The 19,026-nt window shown below is 37.3% G+C and overlaps 1 protein-coding gene across 1 annotated transcript in view; it reads right to left on the bottom strand.

The window, feature by feature from the left end:
• The window catches only part of SH3RF3 (SH3 domain containing ring finger 3), a gene marked incomplete at its 5' end in the record, with an annotated part of 107,584 nt that overhangs the window by 33,997 nt on the left and 54,561 nt on the right, over window positions 1-19,026 (bottom strand). Inside the window, 4 exons of the mRNA XM_081326395.1 lie at window positions 5,353-5,687; window positions 8,114-8,361; window positions 10,041-10,211; window positions 13,263-13,363. Coding sequence (XP_081182521.1) covers window positions 5,353-5,687; window positions 8,114-8,361; window positions 10,041-10,211; window positions 13,263-13,363 — 855 coding nt within the window. The remainder of the gene's footprint in view (window positions 1-5,352; window positions 5,688-8,113; window positions 8,362-10,040; window positions 10,212-13,262; window positions 13,364-19,026) is intronic.

The raw sequence follows: 19,026 nt of genomic DNA, 5'->3' as shown, positions 1-19,026 counted from the left end.
AGGGAATTTACTTCCTGAGCTAGCTCACTAGAAACAGCTGATTGGTGGTCAGCAGGAAACCTTCCCAGTTCAGTAGAAATGGCAGCTATCGGAAGAAATAGTAAGCCAGATCTTTGTTCATTTAACAACCCATTTGATTTAAAAAAATTGTAAAATTAAGTCTAATTAATTTTTTGACTTACAAGCTTAATGGCCAGGCTCCATTAGGTTCGTACCTTGAGGACTACCTGTAAAGTGAAAGTGAATCCAAACAAGCTGAAGGAACTAGAGTTTGGGGGCAGATTTCATTCAGCTGGAAGGCTCAGTCCATGCTATTTTGGGAAGCTGTGGAGTTGTGTTCATTGGATAAAGTCCTGCTATGTGTGTCATTCTCAAAAAGAAGCTTGTCTTGAAACAACTAGGACCTTGTCAGTGGCAGCCCACTATTAAATTGCCTCACCCAATCTATTTAGATTATCCCTTCTGTGGCATATTTAAATAAATAATAATAAATAAACCGTTAGCTTTCCCCATAAGTGCTGTTATTTTTGTTCTGCTATATGTCTTTTCATGATAGTGTTATACTTTTTTGCCTTTATGTCTGTATGGTATTTTTATTACTGCACTATTTATTATTTTAATAAATTTGTTTCCATAACATTTGGTATGTCATCTTGGGTGACATTAACCACTGTGATCCAACTTGATGAGAGTGTTACTATAAATAAAAATGTAAAATAAATAAATTTACTATTGTGTGAAAACATCATGCTTTCATCTGATGGGTAGCAGCTGCTCAATAGCTATGGCTAATTTAATTATTTTATTAAACCTATAGCCTATTTCTCCTCTAGTAGACCTGAGAACTAGTATATACCCGTGTCTCTGAATTATTTCTAAACCTAGGCTGGATTAAGCTGTAGCTGCTGAACACCTCTATGGCTATAATGTGGGGTTTCTCTGTGGTGGTCCTTGGCCTATGGAAAGCCTCCCCACCCACCAGGATTTTAGAAAGTCCATCTCCTCTCTCAGGCTTTATAGCCAGGAGTTTGGGTATTTCTTCTGTTTGCCTTCTTTGACAATTTTGGTGAAGAGTTGATTATTTTTATTTGACATCTTTTATTGTTTTTTTACTGAGATTTTTGCTTTTATGTTTATTTAACTGCCCAGTGTTAAGTTACCGTATAGATTTGCAAGATAAATACATGAGTAAATTTGTAGGTCACACCAGAGAAGAACTGACTGTCTTTACTGACTGGTAAAAAGGAAAAACTACTACAGTATTTTAAGCATAATGTACAGGAATGAAATTATGCACAGATCAATAATTCCTTAAGTCCATATGGCAATTCTACCCTACATTAACATTCTGAACAGATTTTACTACTGGCTTAGAGGAACAAATGGTATTTTCAAATAGCTGGCTTCCAACTAATTTGGGGTATATTTTAGACATCAGAAAATTATAAAGATGCTCTGTTGCTGATGATGGATTCATAAACTGTTCCAAGAACCAACAATGTATTCATCTCTTTAGCAGCCGCAGTGCCATATGCTTTGGGAAAGTTTAATCAGAATTCTTATCAGAAGTCAGGGTTTTTCCCCCCAGAAATAATAATTAGATGTTTAAACATTTCCAGTGTGATGTGCTTCATCAGATTAAGCTCCTGCAATACTATCATTTTGTTCAAGTCAGTAGTTACACCAGACATGAAAACAGCTAAATTATTTATCAAAGAAACTGTCAGAGGAAGAATAGATTGATATCAAATCATAACATGTAGGTAATTATCAGAAATACTGCTATTAAAGATATTATATTCTGTGATTTTAACACATAGTACACTGCTGCAGATTGGTTTATGGTAATAAACAAAATAAATGTATATATTATAAAATCCTTTTTTATAAAAAAATTATAAAAACAATGCAGTCTGCATTGTTTTTTGTCACCTGTGCTTAATGTTGTAATACTAAATTATCCACATCCACAGTTATCCTACTGCTGAAATTGTTTTAACTTCCAAAGAGAAGGTTTGGAACTTGGAGGCTTCAGAAACAAATGTTTTTTATTCCAAAAATCTGAAGCCGACAATGGACTGAAGCAAATTTACTATGGTGATTTGACTTGCTCACATGTTGCCAGCAATTTTCCAATCAGTCACTAATAACTATGTGAAAGTGCATACTATGCAAAACAGGATTTTTTTTAAAAAAACCCAGAAGTTTCAAAATTATTTTCATAGATTAGAACAGAGGTCCCCAACATTTTGGGCACCAGGGACTGGTTACATGGAGAGAGGTTTTTCCACAGCCTGGAGGGGGCATGGTTTTGTGTGCTGCCTGCATCCTGCGGATGGGGCTTTCCTTGTTTGTGTGGACTGGTTGCTGGCATGCTGCAGCCCGGTACTGGTTCCACAGACCGAGGGTTGGGGACCCCTGGATTAGAACACAAAGCTGAGATCTCCTACATGAACTTCAGCCTAAATATACTGTATATTACATTTAGAAAATACAGGCATAGACGTTTAGCTTATAATAAAGATCTAGGTATCTGGTAGATTGCCTACAGATCATAAGCCTAGGGGGGAGTTACTAAAACCCCCAATGCAGTCTTACGTCACGCTAACCATTATGTGCACAGACAGAAAAATTATTTGAAACTAATTTCACTAGTTATGCTGCATCTGGACTCCTTTGACTAATCTTAGATGCTACACTTTAGGAACATTAAGAACTGAAGGAATGTCTACAAAAGAATAAGAAATATGGCAACCCAAGTCAAATAATAAATGGCAAAACCCAACTCAGTTTCCAGAAGAATAGACTGTCACATGAGATAAGAGGGAGGAATTAAATTCCCAGACAAACACTAAATGACAGGTGGCTTTTGATCACCTGTAATCCAAATTTCCTTTGCTTCTATTCCTATTCCAGTTTCACTAAAATATTAGAACATGAAAAGGTATTTTGTAATTCTGCAGATGCTCTGCTCTGAATGAGGTTAATACTGATTCATGCTTGATCAGCTTATGGAGAATGGAACAACAAGGCAGGGCTCAGGCTCTGAAGACATTTGGAGAAGATGGTATGTACAGCTGGTCCTTGTCTTACAACCATTCATTTAGTGACCGTTTGAAGTTACAATGGCACTGAAAAAAGTGATATAATAATTTTTACCCTTATGACCATTGCTACACCCCTCCATGGTCATGTTATGAAAATTCAGATGCTTGGCGACTGACATGTGGTTATGATGTTTGCAGTGTCCCAGCTTCATGTGATCTCCTTTTGTGACCTTCTAACAAGCAAAGTCAATGGGGAAGCCAGATTCACTTAACAGTTGTGGTACTAAGTTAACAGTGATTCATTTAACAATTGTGGCAAGAAAGGTCATATAATGCAGTAAAACTCACTTAACAACTCTCTTGCTTAGCAATGGAAATTTTGGGCTGAATTGTGGTCGTATGTCAAGGACTACCTGTAGTCCAGTTATACCACATAGGGTGATCAATGGGACCTGAATTTTGGAATATGTTCTGAAACAGTATAGGAAAGATAAAAATAAAAATCATTATAAATTAAAATGTATAACCATGCTGGCCTAAAAACTGTGTAATGTAGCTAAAGAAGAAAGTCCATCCACTTAACAAAACATTAATTGAATTGGTCTAATTTGTTGCTTAGGTTTTTTTTGAATAAGGACAAAAAATCCATCCTTTAAATTGATCATTAAAAGATAAGAGATCTTTAAAATATATGGTTCTTTACTTATCTGGAACTTACTCTTGGGGAAAAAAAAGACTCCTATACTTTAAACTGGTAATTTTGTATTTTTGTATTTGTATTTTTTTAAATGGCCCCCAAAATTGAAGAAGATGGAACAAAAGATCCATCTAGAAATTCATAATCTTTAGCAATAAAACGGGTGGGAAGGTAACAGCGTTCAGTGAGCTTTTGGCATATAGCCATGCTGGCCACATGACCACGGCAAATATCTTTGGAAAACGCTGGCTCCCTCAGCCAAGAAACGGAGATGAGCAACGCAGCCTGGAGTCGGACACGACTGGACAGGGAAAGCTTTATCTTTAGCAACAAAACGTATGGCTATTAAGCTTGAATGCTTTTACACACTCAGATTTTTGCTCCAATACTTCTAAACAGTGATTAATCATGAAGACAGCATTCAACACCTATGCAGGAGAATGATTAGTTACAACATGTATAAACTCTATATGAAAACAAAATACAGTACTGTATTTGTTAAGGATCTACTGAGCTTAGCATGTTTAGATCAGCTTGGTACTAGCCTTCAGGAACACTAACACTGAAAGACTGTTCTGAAAGTGAACCCCACATGCCTGCATCTCTAGAGAATCAATCCCATACTCAGCGTCATATTTAATCTTGTCTTGTTCTGTTTTACTAAAGTGCTCATGTGCAATTTTCTGAAAGAAGGAAATATGTTTACAGTATAATTAAAACAGCCTCAAACATTCACATATCAATGTTTTAATATGCCTCTGACTCTAAGCCCTGAGGTGATACTTCACTTAACATCTTTGTTCTAATTAATCCATTTTGGCTGAACTTGGATATATGGCAAAAGACTATTTGATGCTTTTTCTGTATACTTGCGCTGTTCAAATTTGCAGCATTTAAACAAAGCATATCAATCAAAGAGGTACAACAGATGGAGAGGACAGTGAATTTCTTAATATGTAGGTACTTACTCAACCAGTCAGCAGCTCAAAAGTTAAATTTGTATATGTGTGTGTGTGTATATCTGTGTGTGTGTATGTATTTGTGTATGTATGTGTGTGTGTGTATATATATATATATATACACACACACATACATACATACACACACACACACACACACACATATACATACACAAAGCACGTAAAAATGCAAGTAGAAAAATAGGGACCACTACGGTGGGAAGGTAACAGCATTCCGTGCGCCTTTGGCGTCTAGTCATGCCGGCCACATGACCACGGAGACGTCCTCGGACAAGCGGTGGTTCTTCGGCTTCGAAACGGAGATGAGCACCGGCTTAGGCCCCAAACATACATGGGACAAATCTTATTTCCTGTTTCAGCCTAACCCAAGGCCATCTACAGGCAGTAGCCACAGCAGTGGCAGCTCATATTTGTGTAAATTTTTTGGTGTGTGTGTGTGTGTGTGTGTATTCTTTGAAAACCTTTGATGCAGTCTCCAGAGTTCCTTCAAAAAGTGACATCAAAATTCAGTGATGATTGTGACAGAAAATTTATTACATATCTAGTAAGCAAATTAATTCAATTAATTAATTATTTTAAGGCTCAGCATAATGTATCTACTCTTCCATGTTGCAAAGTGATAATTTACCTTTTCATTTTTCCTTTCTTCTGTTTTGCAAGCTGTGTTGGTTGGGCTACAAGTCACCAAGCTACTGACGGGCCCATTTCCAGCTTCTCCATTGAGACTGACTGCGGTGACATTGGGAGGAGTAATTGCTGCTGCTGCTGAAGTGAGAGGAATAATAGGTCTTGCACATTGTGCTCCAGGGATGACATGCACAGGAGAGTGGTGGATATGTTGTGGAGAAGCCACTGAGTGTGATCTGATCACAGTTGCTGGGAGGCGAGATGGAGAATTTTGACTTCTCAGTGGTGAGACTGTGGCTGTGGGCCGATCCTGGGCCTGCACAGAATTGTGCACAACTGAAAAGAAAAAGGATGTAGAGAAACAGAAGGGGAGGAAAAGTAATTTCAGATACACTGTCAAAATAGAAATGGGTATATAATCAGTGATTTTGAGCAGTTTAAACTACTAATTCAGAAGGAAACTCTTTGATTATAGCTCATCTACAATACAGAAACAGTAACATCTCAGCTGTGCAAAAGCTTACAATTTTCATCTTATATCTTGATTTGCCGTATGCAGGAAGAAAAACTGCATGCAATTCAGAAATAAACATAGTCCAAGCAAATATATTCACGATCAGATTGAACTAGATTTTCGTATAATACTTTTAAAATAAAAGTAATATGGAATATTTTAACTGAAAATTGCAACATTTCTTATTTACATATGAATACAGGAAGCAGTCTTATTTACTCCCCTCCTGTAACTACCTATTCTGACAGACGAAGTAATCCAGAATAATGTGAACAACTTAAATAATTATTTGTGGGGAGATTAGATTCATTTAATTTTAAGTTGGAATTCTGAATTGGGACCGATTATATAGGTGTTATACCAGCAATTATTTGTTCTACTATTTTGAATTGTTTTTAACTGTCTAGGTTTTAAGGATGTGGACAAGATATATGGAGAGATGAGTCCTTCTGAATCTTAGAGAGTATCATTTTACAGTGGTTCTGAATTTTCCTGTCAGGTTGGGTCCAGAAGGTGATACTGGAAGGCTGTGATTTGACACCTAGATTGTGGACTTACCCTGTTCCACAGGACCATTTCCCTTTATCTCCCATGCTATTGATGTAGAGAATAAGGAAGATGACCTGGATAGAGACAGGTAAGATCCATCTCCAGGAATGAGGGAAAAACATATCTTGAGTTCAAAACAAGCACAAAGTATGTGGCAACGGCTCAAACATCTCCTTAATCCACATGGCAGGGTATAAGAAGGGGAGGAGGTTCAGCATAATCAGACTTGCAAGATTCTGTTATTATAGCCTCTCTCAATAAAAGTAGTCTTAACCTTCTCATGAAGTTGATTCTTGGTCTGATTCACCTGGTAGGGCTAACAGTTCAATATTTACACAAAGGTACTGGGAGAGATTATCTGAAACTTTTAGAATGGATTGTCATCATTATGCTGGCTGTATGCTGATGTCACCTCATTCTATGCTAATTACCATTCAATTCCTAGGTAGCAGTCAGTATATATTATGTAAGTTTGATAATGAAGGATGGATGAAAACAAGACAAGGTGCTATTGGGAAACAGAAAACTGATCTCAGGGACTAAGTATCAGACTGTTTTGGAAAGAGATGCATTGTCCTTGAAAGAACAGATTTGCAGCCTGAGAACATTCCATGAATCTTGGCTGCCATTAATAATATCTTTGATGAAAAATGCACGTCTATCCCTGAGTCAGATGAATTTGGCAGGGATTATTACCTTGGATACCTTGAATATTGCAATATGCTCTACATGGGGTTCCTCTTAGTAAATGTCTGGAAGTTGCAGTTTGAGAAAAATATAACAAGCTAAATACTAATTGGAACCATATGATGTTGTGTAACATTTACACTAGATGTACAATAAATATAATACAACAGATAGCAGAATCTACATGCAGTATACAGCCATTTAAAAATAAGACCTTTGTAATGAGTTAATCTTCTTGAAAATGTGGGACAACGAACCATTTATTCTGTGATTTCAAATAGTCACCTAAAAACCCAAGTCCATTCTATTGCACTTCTGATCAGAGGCTGCTTTTTCTTAATATGTTTAGGACAAATCAGTATTGTACGTTAGAAAAGCAATCTGGTGATCATCAGAAAGTATTTCTGAAATGATTCTGAAAAGCTGCTGGAATATATAATTATAGTAGAACAGCTCAAACGAACAGCAGTGTAAAAGCTGATGATATATGCATACAGAAAATTCTTTGAACGAAGAATACCATGTGGAGAAAAAGCCCATTACAGAATGTATGCATTCTATTTTTTTAAAAAAGAAATTGTATTTCAAGTCTGGCCTGGATGTATCACTTGTTTTTGCATTGCATAATAAACATCTTTCATATTTTAAACCTAATAAACTGTTTGAAAACATTAAAGCAATACATCACTTGTTAAGTAGACTTATCAAGTTTACTTCTTAACATACAGGATGCTTTATGCTTCCCAAATGAATTAGTGTAACATCTGTAAGTATTATAGTGGGACTTCTGCTATGGGTACAGGATAGCAAGATAATCAAAATGTGGTTCTTGCAATCAATAAATACCACCTTAAACAATGCAGGCAGAAACCCAAACAAAAACTCTTATTACTGATTACATTTTAAACAGAGCCAGGAATTTACTGAGGAACCCTAGGCAGACAGAGAATTCCAAAGACTCCTGTCTCTGATGTGAGATTCAGAGGACAGGAGGCCTGCACATTATACCTACCCATTTGCACAGCACTGCGAGTCTGGGTAACCGTGTGCTGAGAAGAGTATCTCAAACAGTTATTCATCTGTGGGGAGCCTGCTGGCAGCTGGGTCTGAGAGGGAGGGGTCGTGATTGGGACCGCTGGTCTGGTAACAGGAACAAAAGTGGTAAGAGCTGGGGCTCCTGGTGCAGCATCTCGAGGGGAGCCTTTTGCTGTTGGAGAGCCTCCTGTTAAATTCCTGGGCTGGTTAGTTGCTGCAGGAACCCTGGAGGAAAAGGAAGTCCAACATAAGAGCTCTGTGCAAGAAGTGAAAGGCAACATCATTGAAACCAATGTTTCCCCATCTGATTAGATTTCTCCTGTGCCATTATTTGGCACAGCATCTCTTGAGATTTCTTGTTGTTGTTAGTTGCGAAGTCGTGTCCGACCCATCGTGACCCTATGGACAATGTTCCTCCAGGCCTTCCTGTCCTCTACCATCTTCTGGAGTCCATTTAAGCTCACGCCTACTGCTTCAGTGACTCCATCCAGCCACCTCATTCTCTGTCGTCCCCTTCTTCTATTGCCCTCGATCTTTCCCAGCATTAGGCTCTTCTCCAGTGAGTCCTTCCTTCTCATTAGGTGGCCAAAGTATTTGAGGTTTAACTTCAGGATCTGGCCTTCTAAAGAGCAGTCAGGGTTGATCTCCTCTAGGACTGACCGGTTTGATCGCCTTGCATGAGATTTCTATTGTGTGCTTATCAAGTAAAATAAAAGACAAGCTTTTTTTAGTAACTGCTAGACACAGATGACCCTCGACTTATGACTGCTATTAGAATTGGAAGCTGTTATGGTCGAGACGCTCAGGTGACCACAAGTGATTTTACGACCTTCTTTGCAATGGTTATTAAGGAAAACTGGTGGTTGTAAGTTTGAATTTATTCATTTGAATAGGGTTCCCCCCCACCCCAGAAACTGGCCAAAACACTGTGAAACATCCAAACTAGTTGCCAGATGAGACAGTGAGACCATTTACAATGGCTGGGGAATAATTTACAGGCTGTAAAGCACCCACTACATAGCTGTCGTAAATGTTAAACAACCAGTTATAAGTTGAGGACTACCTGTGGAACAGCACATTATGTCTCATGGGAAAGTAGCCACCAAAGCAATATATATTATACAAAATAGGCAATCTTCGCTCTTTTATAGAGAGAAAAGCTGGACAGAAATCCTTACTCCTGGTGTTGAGAAGAAATGTAGGCTGTATTAATACTTGCATAAAAAATCTGTTTGATGTCTTTTAAAGAAAACATGAATATGCCAAAAGTAGGAAACAGAAACAATGGGCATTTTAGCTGGTCACTGAACCATACAGATTTTCTACTTATCTTTGTGTAATTTCTACCACATGCAGCAGTTTAGATATATAGCCTTTCCCTTCCTAGCTATAAGCAATCTCTGTATATAGTTTAGTTTAGTTTAGTTTATTGAATTTATATACCGCCCTTTTCCCATAGGACTCAGGGCGATTTACAAAGTATTTAAAAACGTCAATACAATACAAAAGTTAAAGACAGTTAAAATAATTAAATTTAATCCCTGAACAAATATAAAACCCCATTTAAAAACTCTCAGCCTGGGCCGGAAAGCTCAAAGAGCCAGGTTTTCAGGTCCCAGCGGAATGACCGAAGGTCATATAGAGATCAGTCTGAGATCACAGACAGGATGAAGATGTGCTTCACTGTGAAGATACAAGTGGGAGATCACACACAACCCTTCAGCATCACAAACTGTTCTTGCAAAGCATTTGTGTGGATACCATAATAAAAATATAATGGAACTGAAAATAATAAAAATAAAAATATCTGAAATGCAACTCAGGGAAGACACATTTTGGGATTTATTTCCTTCCTTTGGGAGGTAGTGACATCAGATTGCTAAACCTCCCACACTGCTTCTCACCTGGAGACAGGAGTGACATAATTGCCTGGAAAGACACCACACATGCCATTTCTCAAGGATGTCCCTTTGAACCAGCCATCCTGGCACTTCTCGATAACATGATACATTTCACCCTTACGTAGTTCTAGTTCATCTGTCTTCTGAGGTTTGTAGGCATATAATGCCAAATAGCTGTCAAAAATGATAAATATATAATTAGTGAAAGGGTAAAGATGAAAACGCACATAGCAAGTAAACCATATTTTGTTTTAACATAAAAAGCCTGCTATTGCTAAATTTATTTACTCAGTGGGGAGAAATTATTATTGAAATTATTAACCGGCAAAAGAATATAGGAAAAAAGAAGGGAAAACTCCATCCAGAAAGCTACAAGATACTTACCAATTAGCAGCACTGGAGCATTAATTGGAAATTTGTCTACAGATTTCAAAAATACGATGCCTGTAAGTAAGTTTAGCTGGATACCGATTATCAAAATGAAAAGCAAATCATGGTGAAGAAAACAGTCAGGTAATTCTACGTAATGTATTTTTAAGATACATAGCACTTTAAAAATAGGCAGCTGAATTAAAGGACAAATAAAAATAGTATTTCTAAAATTACCAGAAATCATTTTAGAAAATTTAGTTTTTAAGTTTCCCTATATGTCAGAGGGATAGTCCTTGAAAACCACGGTGGGTGGTTTGATGGGACATTGTTGTCCTGGGAGACTGGGACTTGTAGCTGAGGAAAAACAACCAACGGGAGGGAAGGGAAGGGAAGGGACTTAAAAGTCTGGACACAGGTAGGCTGATAGGCTATACTGTGTTCAGATATCTTTGGCCATGGAGAAGAACAGGGATGACATGTAATAGCTCTGCCTTCTTTGTCCCATAAAATCACTTGCCAGGATTCTTCCAGATTTTTATTTCAGACAAAACTCAGAACAAACAATCTTTCAGCAAAATCCCAAAACAATCAAAATTCTGCCAGAACATTAGCCAATTCAAAATGGTTTGGCAGAACCTCTAGGATATGAAGTTTTGCTTCAAGTTCAAAACAAATACTGTATATTGCATATTCTATTGTGTGCACACCCCTAATAAGTTATACTATATATAAAACTATACTGGCTTTGCTAAATTACATGTGTGTGTTTTTTCTGGCAATTACTGGAAGGTGTAAAATTGGAATGCCCTCCACATAGCAGTTTTAAAAACTACTAAATCATATAATTCAGTTTGAATACAGACTCTAACCAATACACATGAGGCCTTAATTTTTCTGCTTTCTAGAAAATATAAGCTGAAAAAATAAATGTTGCTTGCTTTTTTATTTTGTCCCTGTGTGCAGTAAGCATTCTTACTACAAAAAAATAACAGCAATAATTATTAGACTGCTCATATCTTTTAACAATTCCTTGAGGCACTCTTTGCCTTGATTTATCAAATGCTTCCAGTAGGCAGCATCCTGATCAAATAATTAATGTCTATTTTTCACAAGAGGCTTGAGGAATTATTGTCACATTATGTTTTGGCAGTCTATGTGCAGTGAACTATGTTAATTAGCACAAGCACGTTGTCTGGTTTTAATGCAATCAGTACTAGCCACTTGGAACAAAATGTAAAACCCACAGCTATCTTTGACTACCCAGTGGCATTAGAAAACGGAAATGAACTTTGGGCTTTTTGTGGTTCTGGTTGTCTGGGTATTATGAATTAACTGATACAGTTTCAATCTACAGTATTCAGCACTAATAGTTGTGAGGTAGAATTGCATTCCAGTTTTAATTTTGGGCTATGGAGGTTCAACTGTGACTGATTTTAAAATGTCAAATTCATGGTGCTATGATTGATGTCATCTTATGAGTTTGTGATACAGTTTTGAAGTGAAGTCTGGTTTTTTAGCGCTTAAGAGCATAAAAGTGCTTATTTTCCTTTTCCTTACACATATTAAAAGATTCTACAATTTGTCAAGTGGAATATTGCAGAAAACCAAAGACAGAGCTAGTTAATTAAACATACATAATTAAGTACGCATGGTATGTGTTATATATATAGGCAGTGCTCTTTTAGTGACTGTCTCGTTTAGTGAGAATTTGTGCTTAGAATGATGAAAAAGTAACCCAAAGTGACCAATCTTTTGTATGTCTACAAACCAAAGAAAGCTGAAATAAGATCAGAAGCTGTCACAATCTCATTTTATGACCACTTTGCTTAATGAACTAGTTACTGGTCATTAAATAAACCTAATGTGGTTGTTAAATGAGGACTCCCTATAATGCAGTTTGTACCTGCTATTTGTACTAGTAATCTCACGTTAGTTTTCCTGCACTACTTGTGCAGTTATCGTCACTGCTATATGTCACTAAGCATTTTTAGTCACTTTGGACATTGTAGAAGAAAAAATGCTATAATGGAGAAGGTTATATAAAGATAGACAAGATGGGCAGCACATAAACAAACAAATAAGGTAATTGAGAAATGGGTGAAGGACACTCACCGTCTCCAAAACTAATCAGAATATTTTGAATGGAATTTTTTCCAGGGAACTTTGCAGCTGACAAGAAAAGTGTTGGATCCAAGGAAAAGAAAACTGAGTTTGTGCTTGGTATTTTTTTCCCTTGACTGTGTACTTAATTTCAATATATAATTATTCTTTTTAGTATCTTTCACTGAAGCTAAATTTTTTACATATACCATGCTAATGTAACATCATTTACTGCACTAAATACATAACTGGAAGAATTTTATTTTATGAACCACTCTTCCTAATGGAATATAATTTTAGGTATTACATTGTATAGGAATATTGTTTCATAAAAGTTTAATATCATTTATGACAGTGGTTCTCAACCTGTGATCTGGGGGGTCCGTGAAGGCTTGAAGAAATGTCACGATTTAAATCTTGAGTTAAGTCTTGGTGGTCTGTGGCCACAAACAGTATTTAAAAGGGGTCTATGGAGAAGAAAAGGTTGAGAACTACTTATGATATTAACATTTTTCTCTATTTGATAAGAACAATACCTGCCAATTAATCATTCACAGAACTATAATAAATAACTTGCAAATTAAAACTGGTGTGAACCTGTGGATACAAGTGACCTGGCTTTTCACTCATCAATTTTCAATTTTGACAAAATGCTGGGTCATCCAAACCAGTCATAACCATGATGAGATTTTCAAACTCCAAATAATAAAGCCAAAATGATACATTGCTCTTCAGAGCAAAACTTCTGCTTACATATTGAGTGGTAGTTGGACCTTTGGTGGCGTTCCTTGATCTCCCACAATTGCACTGGTTTTGAGTCCAGCCATGGTTGCAGATCCAGCTAAAGTAGAATCCTAGAAGCAACAGAAGTGGAGAAAAATGAAAGGAATGCCATTTCATACTCATTTTTTTTACTGAATTGTATGATCTTCAATGTGTTTGTTTATTTATGCATTTTATTTATTTATTTATGTATTTCATTTATTAGCATCCTTTTCCCTTTAAGATAAGGTCTTTAGCTTTATGCATTCTAACAATGTATTTTTTTTTGCAGAAGAGTCACCAATGGTCAATGCTTCATTGTAAAAAAATCCCCATTAATAGAATAGATAAATGTTTAGATATAAAGGGGCCCTATAGTAAGGAATCCCCTTCATGGATTACTGCCTTGTCGTGGCGAAGGGGCTTGCGTAATTCAATGAAGCTATGAGCTATGCCGTGCAGGGCCACCCAAGACGGAAAGGTCATAGCAGAGAGTTTTGACAAAACGTGATCCACTGGAGAAGGAAATGGCAAACCACTCCAGTATCTTTGCCATGAAAACCCTATGGACAGTACCAAAAGGCAAAATGATATGACGCTGGAAGATGAGCCCCTCAGGTCGGAAGGCGTCCAATATGCTACTGGGGAAGAGCAGAGGGCTAGTACTAGTAGCGCCAGAAAGAATGAAGCGACTAGGCCAAAGCCGAAAGGACGCTCAGCTGTGGATATGTCCGGTGGTGAAAGGAAAGTCCAATGCTGTAAAGATTTTTTCTCCATAGGAACCTGGAATGTAAGATCCATGAATAAAGGAAAGCTGGACATGGTCAAACAAGAGATGACAAGACTAAACATCGACATCTTAGGTATCAGCGAACTAAAATGGACAGGAATGGGTGAATTTAATTCAGATGACCATCAGGTATACTACTGCGGGCAAGAATCCCTCAGAAGAAATGGAGAAGCCTTCATAGTCAATAAAAAAGTAGGAAAAGCAATACTGGGATACAATCCTCAAAATGACAGAATGATCTCAGTTCGAATCCAAGGCAAACCATTCAATATCACAGTAGTCCAAGTCTATGCCCCAACCACCGGTGCTGAAGAGGATGAAATTCACCGGTTCTATGAAGCCCTACAGCACCTTATAGAACTAACACCCAAAAATGATGTCCTTATCATCATGGGGGATTGGAATGCTAAAGTAGGAAGCCAAAAGATAACTGGAATAACAGGCAAGTTTGGCCTTGGAGTACAAAATGAAGCAGGGCACAGGCTGATAGAATTTTGTCAAGAGAATACGATGGTCATAGCAAACACTCTTTTCCAACAACCCAAGAGACGGCTCTACACATGGACATCACCAGACGGTCAACACAGAAATCAGATTGACTATATGCTCTGCAGCCAAAGATGGAGAAGCTCTATACAGTCAGTAAAAACAAGACCAGGAGCTGACTGTGGCTCGGACCATGAGCTTCTTGTTGCAAAGTTTAGGCTTAAATTAAAGAAAGTAGGGAAAAGCGCTAGGCCAGTCAGGTATGAATTAAATCATATCCCTGTTGAATATACAGTAGAGGTGACAAATAGATTTAAGGAATTAGATCTGATAGACAGAGTGCCTGAAGAACTATGGACAGAGGTTTGCAACATTGTACAACAGGTAGCAACCAAAACCATCCCAAAGAAAAAGAAATGCAAGAAAGCAAAATGGCTTTCTGAGGAAGCTTTGCAAATAGCTGAGGAAAGGAGGGAAGCGAAAGGCAAGGGAGAAAAAGAAAGATATGCCCAATTAAATGCAGAATTCCAAAGAATAGCTAGAAGAGATAAGAATGCCTTCTTAAATGAACAATGCAAAGAAATAGAAGAAAACAATAGAATAGGGAGGACCAGGGATCTTTTCAAGAAAATTGGAGAGATGAAAGGAACGTTTCATGCAAAAATGGGCATAATAAAAGACCAAAATGGCAGGGACCTAACAGAGGCAGAAGAGATTAAGAAGAGGTGGCAAAATTACACAGAAGAACTATACAAGAATGACCTTAACGTCCCTGATAATCACAATGAGGTGGTCACTGACCTCGAGCCAGACATCCTAGAATGTGAAGTGAAGTGGGCCTTAGAAAAGCTGAGCAACAACAAAGCTAGTGGAAGTGACAGTATTCCAGCTGAGCTATTCAAAATCTTAAAAGACGATGCAGTAAAAGTGCTACACTCAATTTGCCAGCAAATTTGGAAAACTCAACAGTGGCCACAGGATTGGAAAAGATCAGTTTACATTCCAATTCCAAAGAAAGGCAGTGCCAAAGAATGTTCAAACTATCGCACCATTGTACTCATTTCTCATGCTACTAAAGTTATGCTTAAAATTCTACAAGCTAGACTCCAGCAGTATGTGGATCGAGAACTACCAGAAGTACAGGCAGGATTTCGAAGAGGCAGAGGAACTAGAGATCAAATTGCTAACATACGCTGGATCATGGAGAAAGATAGAGAGTTCCAGAAAAACATCTACTTCTGCTTCATTGACTATGCTAAAGCCTTTGATTGTGTGGATCATAACAAACTGTGGCAAGTCCTTAAAGAGATGGGCATACCAGAGCAGCTTATTTGTCTCTTGAAAAACCTATATGCGGGCCAAGAAGTAACAGTGAGAACTGGACACGGAACCACTGATTGGTTCACAATTGGGAAAGGAGTCCGGCAAGGCTGTATACTGTTGCCTTGCCTATTTAACTTATATGCGGAGCACATCATGAAAAAGGCAGGGCTAGATGAATCAAAAGTTGGAATTAAGATTGCCGGAAGAAACATCAACAACCTAAGATATGCAGATGATACCACTCTAATGGCAGAAAGTGAAGAGGAACTAAAGAGCCTCTTGTTGCGAGTGAAGAAGGAGAGTGCAAAACTTGGGTTGAAACTAAACATTAAGAAAACCAAGATCATGGCATCTGGCCCTCTCAATTCCTGGCAAATAGATGGGGAAGAAATGGAGGTAGTGACAGATTTTATTTTCCTGGGCTCCAAGATCACTGCAGATGGGGACTGTAGCCAAGAAATTAAAAGACGCTTGACCCTTGGGAGGAAAGCCATGGCAAATCTAGACAGCACACTAAAAAGCAGAGACATCACCCTGTCAACAAAAGTGCATATAGTCAAGGCTATCGTCTTCCCAGTTGCAATGTATGGCAGTGAAAGTTGGACCATAAGAAAGGCTGAGCGCCAAAGAATTGAAGCCTTTGAACTATGGTGCTGGAGAAGACTCCTGCGAGTCCCTTGGACTGCAAGGCGATCAAACTGGTCAGTCCTAGAGGAGATCAACCCTGACTGCTCTTTAGAAGGCCAGATCCTGAAGCTAAAACTCAAATACTTTGGCCACCTAATGAGAAGGAAGGACTCACTGGAGAAGAGCCTAATGCTGGGAAAGATTGAGAGCAATAGAAGAAGGGGACGACAGAGAATGAGGTGGCTGGATGGAGTCACTGAAGCAGTAGGCATGAGCTTAAATGGACTCCAGAAGATGGTAGAGGACAGGAAGACCTGGAGGAACATTGTCCATAGGGTCGCGATGGGTCGGACACGACTTCGCAACTAACAACAACATAGTAAGGAATAAGCTATGTAAGTAGTATAATACTTTTTACAATGCATGAAAGGTAAAAATATTGGGATGGTGTATGTGAATGAAAAGTTTGGAAATTTAAAAGTAATTAATTTTGAGAAAATTATGACTGATAAAGAGTGGTTTGAATACAGTGGGAAAATTAAACTTAAATAAGAATCTTGAAAACAGGACACATAATGATTTAATAAGGACTTTTATAAATACAACTGAAATAAAAGTTGATTTAAAAATGTTATATTTTGATGTTATTGTTAGTTGTACAAGTACTAGAAAAATGTTTATACTCAAACTTGTATGTATCGAAAATATTAAGAATTATATTTGTTTAATGCAAACAAAAGGAGAATATTCCTGGAAGAGAAGATCAAGGAAATATATCATTGACTAACATATTGATTAATTATAGAAATTAATATTATTGTTTTTAAATATATGAACCCAGACAACACACTGTTTGCTAACACACTAGGGATTCTTATTGTAAAAAATCAATAAAATGTAAATAAATAAATAATCCCCTATGGTTCTCCTGAGCCATATTCCTAAAATTGCCAAGTCAAGCTGAGTCTTGATACATTTGGAATTCACCAGGTTGGTGAAAACTGATGTAATATAATATTTTCCATGTGTAGATCTGTATTCATCAATAACATGTTTTCCCCAAAATGTGCAGTGAATTGAACAAAACAGACTTTGTAAATCCTGGATACCCAGATGAAGTCCCTATATATCATGAATGTTAAACTTAGATGATTTTTTGGACATTTATTTTACAATATTTGTATCATACTAACTTTGCAAACTCTGGGCAGCTCAAAATAATTGCAATCTAAAATCATAAAAATATTATAATTGAAATGATGCACCATAAGGGAGATATAGGGAAATCCTATACTATAGTTACCTAGTTCCAAAAGCTTCTAAGCCAGTCTTAACAGATGTCCTAAAATTAACAAAATAGAGGTGTTCAGTTCTTATCACTCTAACTTCTTTGAAATGGAGGGGGGGACCATTGACATTCTTTTTTAAGATGATGTAAAAAGATAGAACAATTTCATCTAAAGGAGGAAGTTCCTAAAATCACTGAGACCCAAGACATAAAGAATTTTTTTTAATCATCACCAACAGCCTGAATTGTACTTGGAAATGTATTGGTAACTAATTCATAACTCTATTTTGCCAGATTTAGCCTGGTTTCATCCTACCCAATGCCTTCCACAGCTTTACCAAGAAAGATGATGATAATACCCTCTATGTATTGATAATATCTCATCCAAATTGGCAGATGATATCCCAACAGAAGATATGCCCATTTGTTAAATATAGATGATAAATACCATTATTTTTCACATGGAACATTATATTTTATACGGCAGGAAAAATACTATCTTGATATATAGGACCACTGGCTTGATTTCCAGAGGGAGGTGCTACATGATATATTTGTAATTAATTTACATTTACTTTCCATCTAATCTTGAGACTCAAGGCAGCACACTCCGCATCTGTATTATATCTACTCTGGTTAGGTTTTACAATGATAACATTGTAATGTACTGGCCTTTTATATGCTGTAAGTGTTTGCTTATGTTGTACTGCTTGCTAATTGCTTAAGTTCAATTGCTAAGTGCTTAGTTCACGTGTATGTTTGTAACGGTTGCTAGCCGGCCCAGACTGGTTGTCTCCAGCCAGCTCAGTAGGTCTTTGGGCAGGAAACAACTGCTTTAAGCCTATTGGTTGTCGCCTACCGGCCAACTGTATAAATAGCTGCACAGCAGCTCCTATGTTGCTTCTGTTATGTTCTGACCTTCAATAAAGCCTGTTGCTGTTTGAACCTTCCGTCTCGCTCAATGCCTGCAAAGAACTGGCTACGCAACAAAAATAGTGGAATGTGTGATTGAAAATAGTTTTGGTCAAATATATTATCACTTGTGGAAACATTGCCTATTTAATTATGTCTGTTTTTAAATATCACAATGGAAGAGTTAAAACTTAATCTCTTGTAAAAAGATGTTTTTTAGGTTGTGTAGGGTTTGTCTTTGCTAAGAATAATATATAAATTATATTTTGTTTACTTCAAGGAACTGTTATTAAAACAGTTTAGCCCATTAAAGGATGCTTGCAAGGTGG

The sequence above is a fragment of the Vipera berus genome (genome assembly GCF_964194415.1).
Source record: "Vipera berus genome assembly, chromosome: 4".
NCBI classification, from domain to species: domain Eukaryota; kingdom Metazoa; phylum Chordata; class Lepidosauria; order Squamata; family Viperidae; genus Vipera; species Vipera berus.
This window is presented reverse-complemented; position numbering and strand designations above follow the sequence as displayed.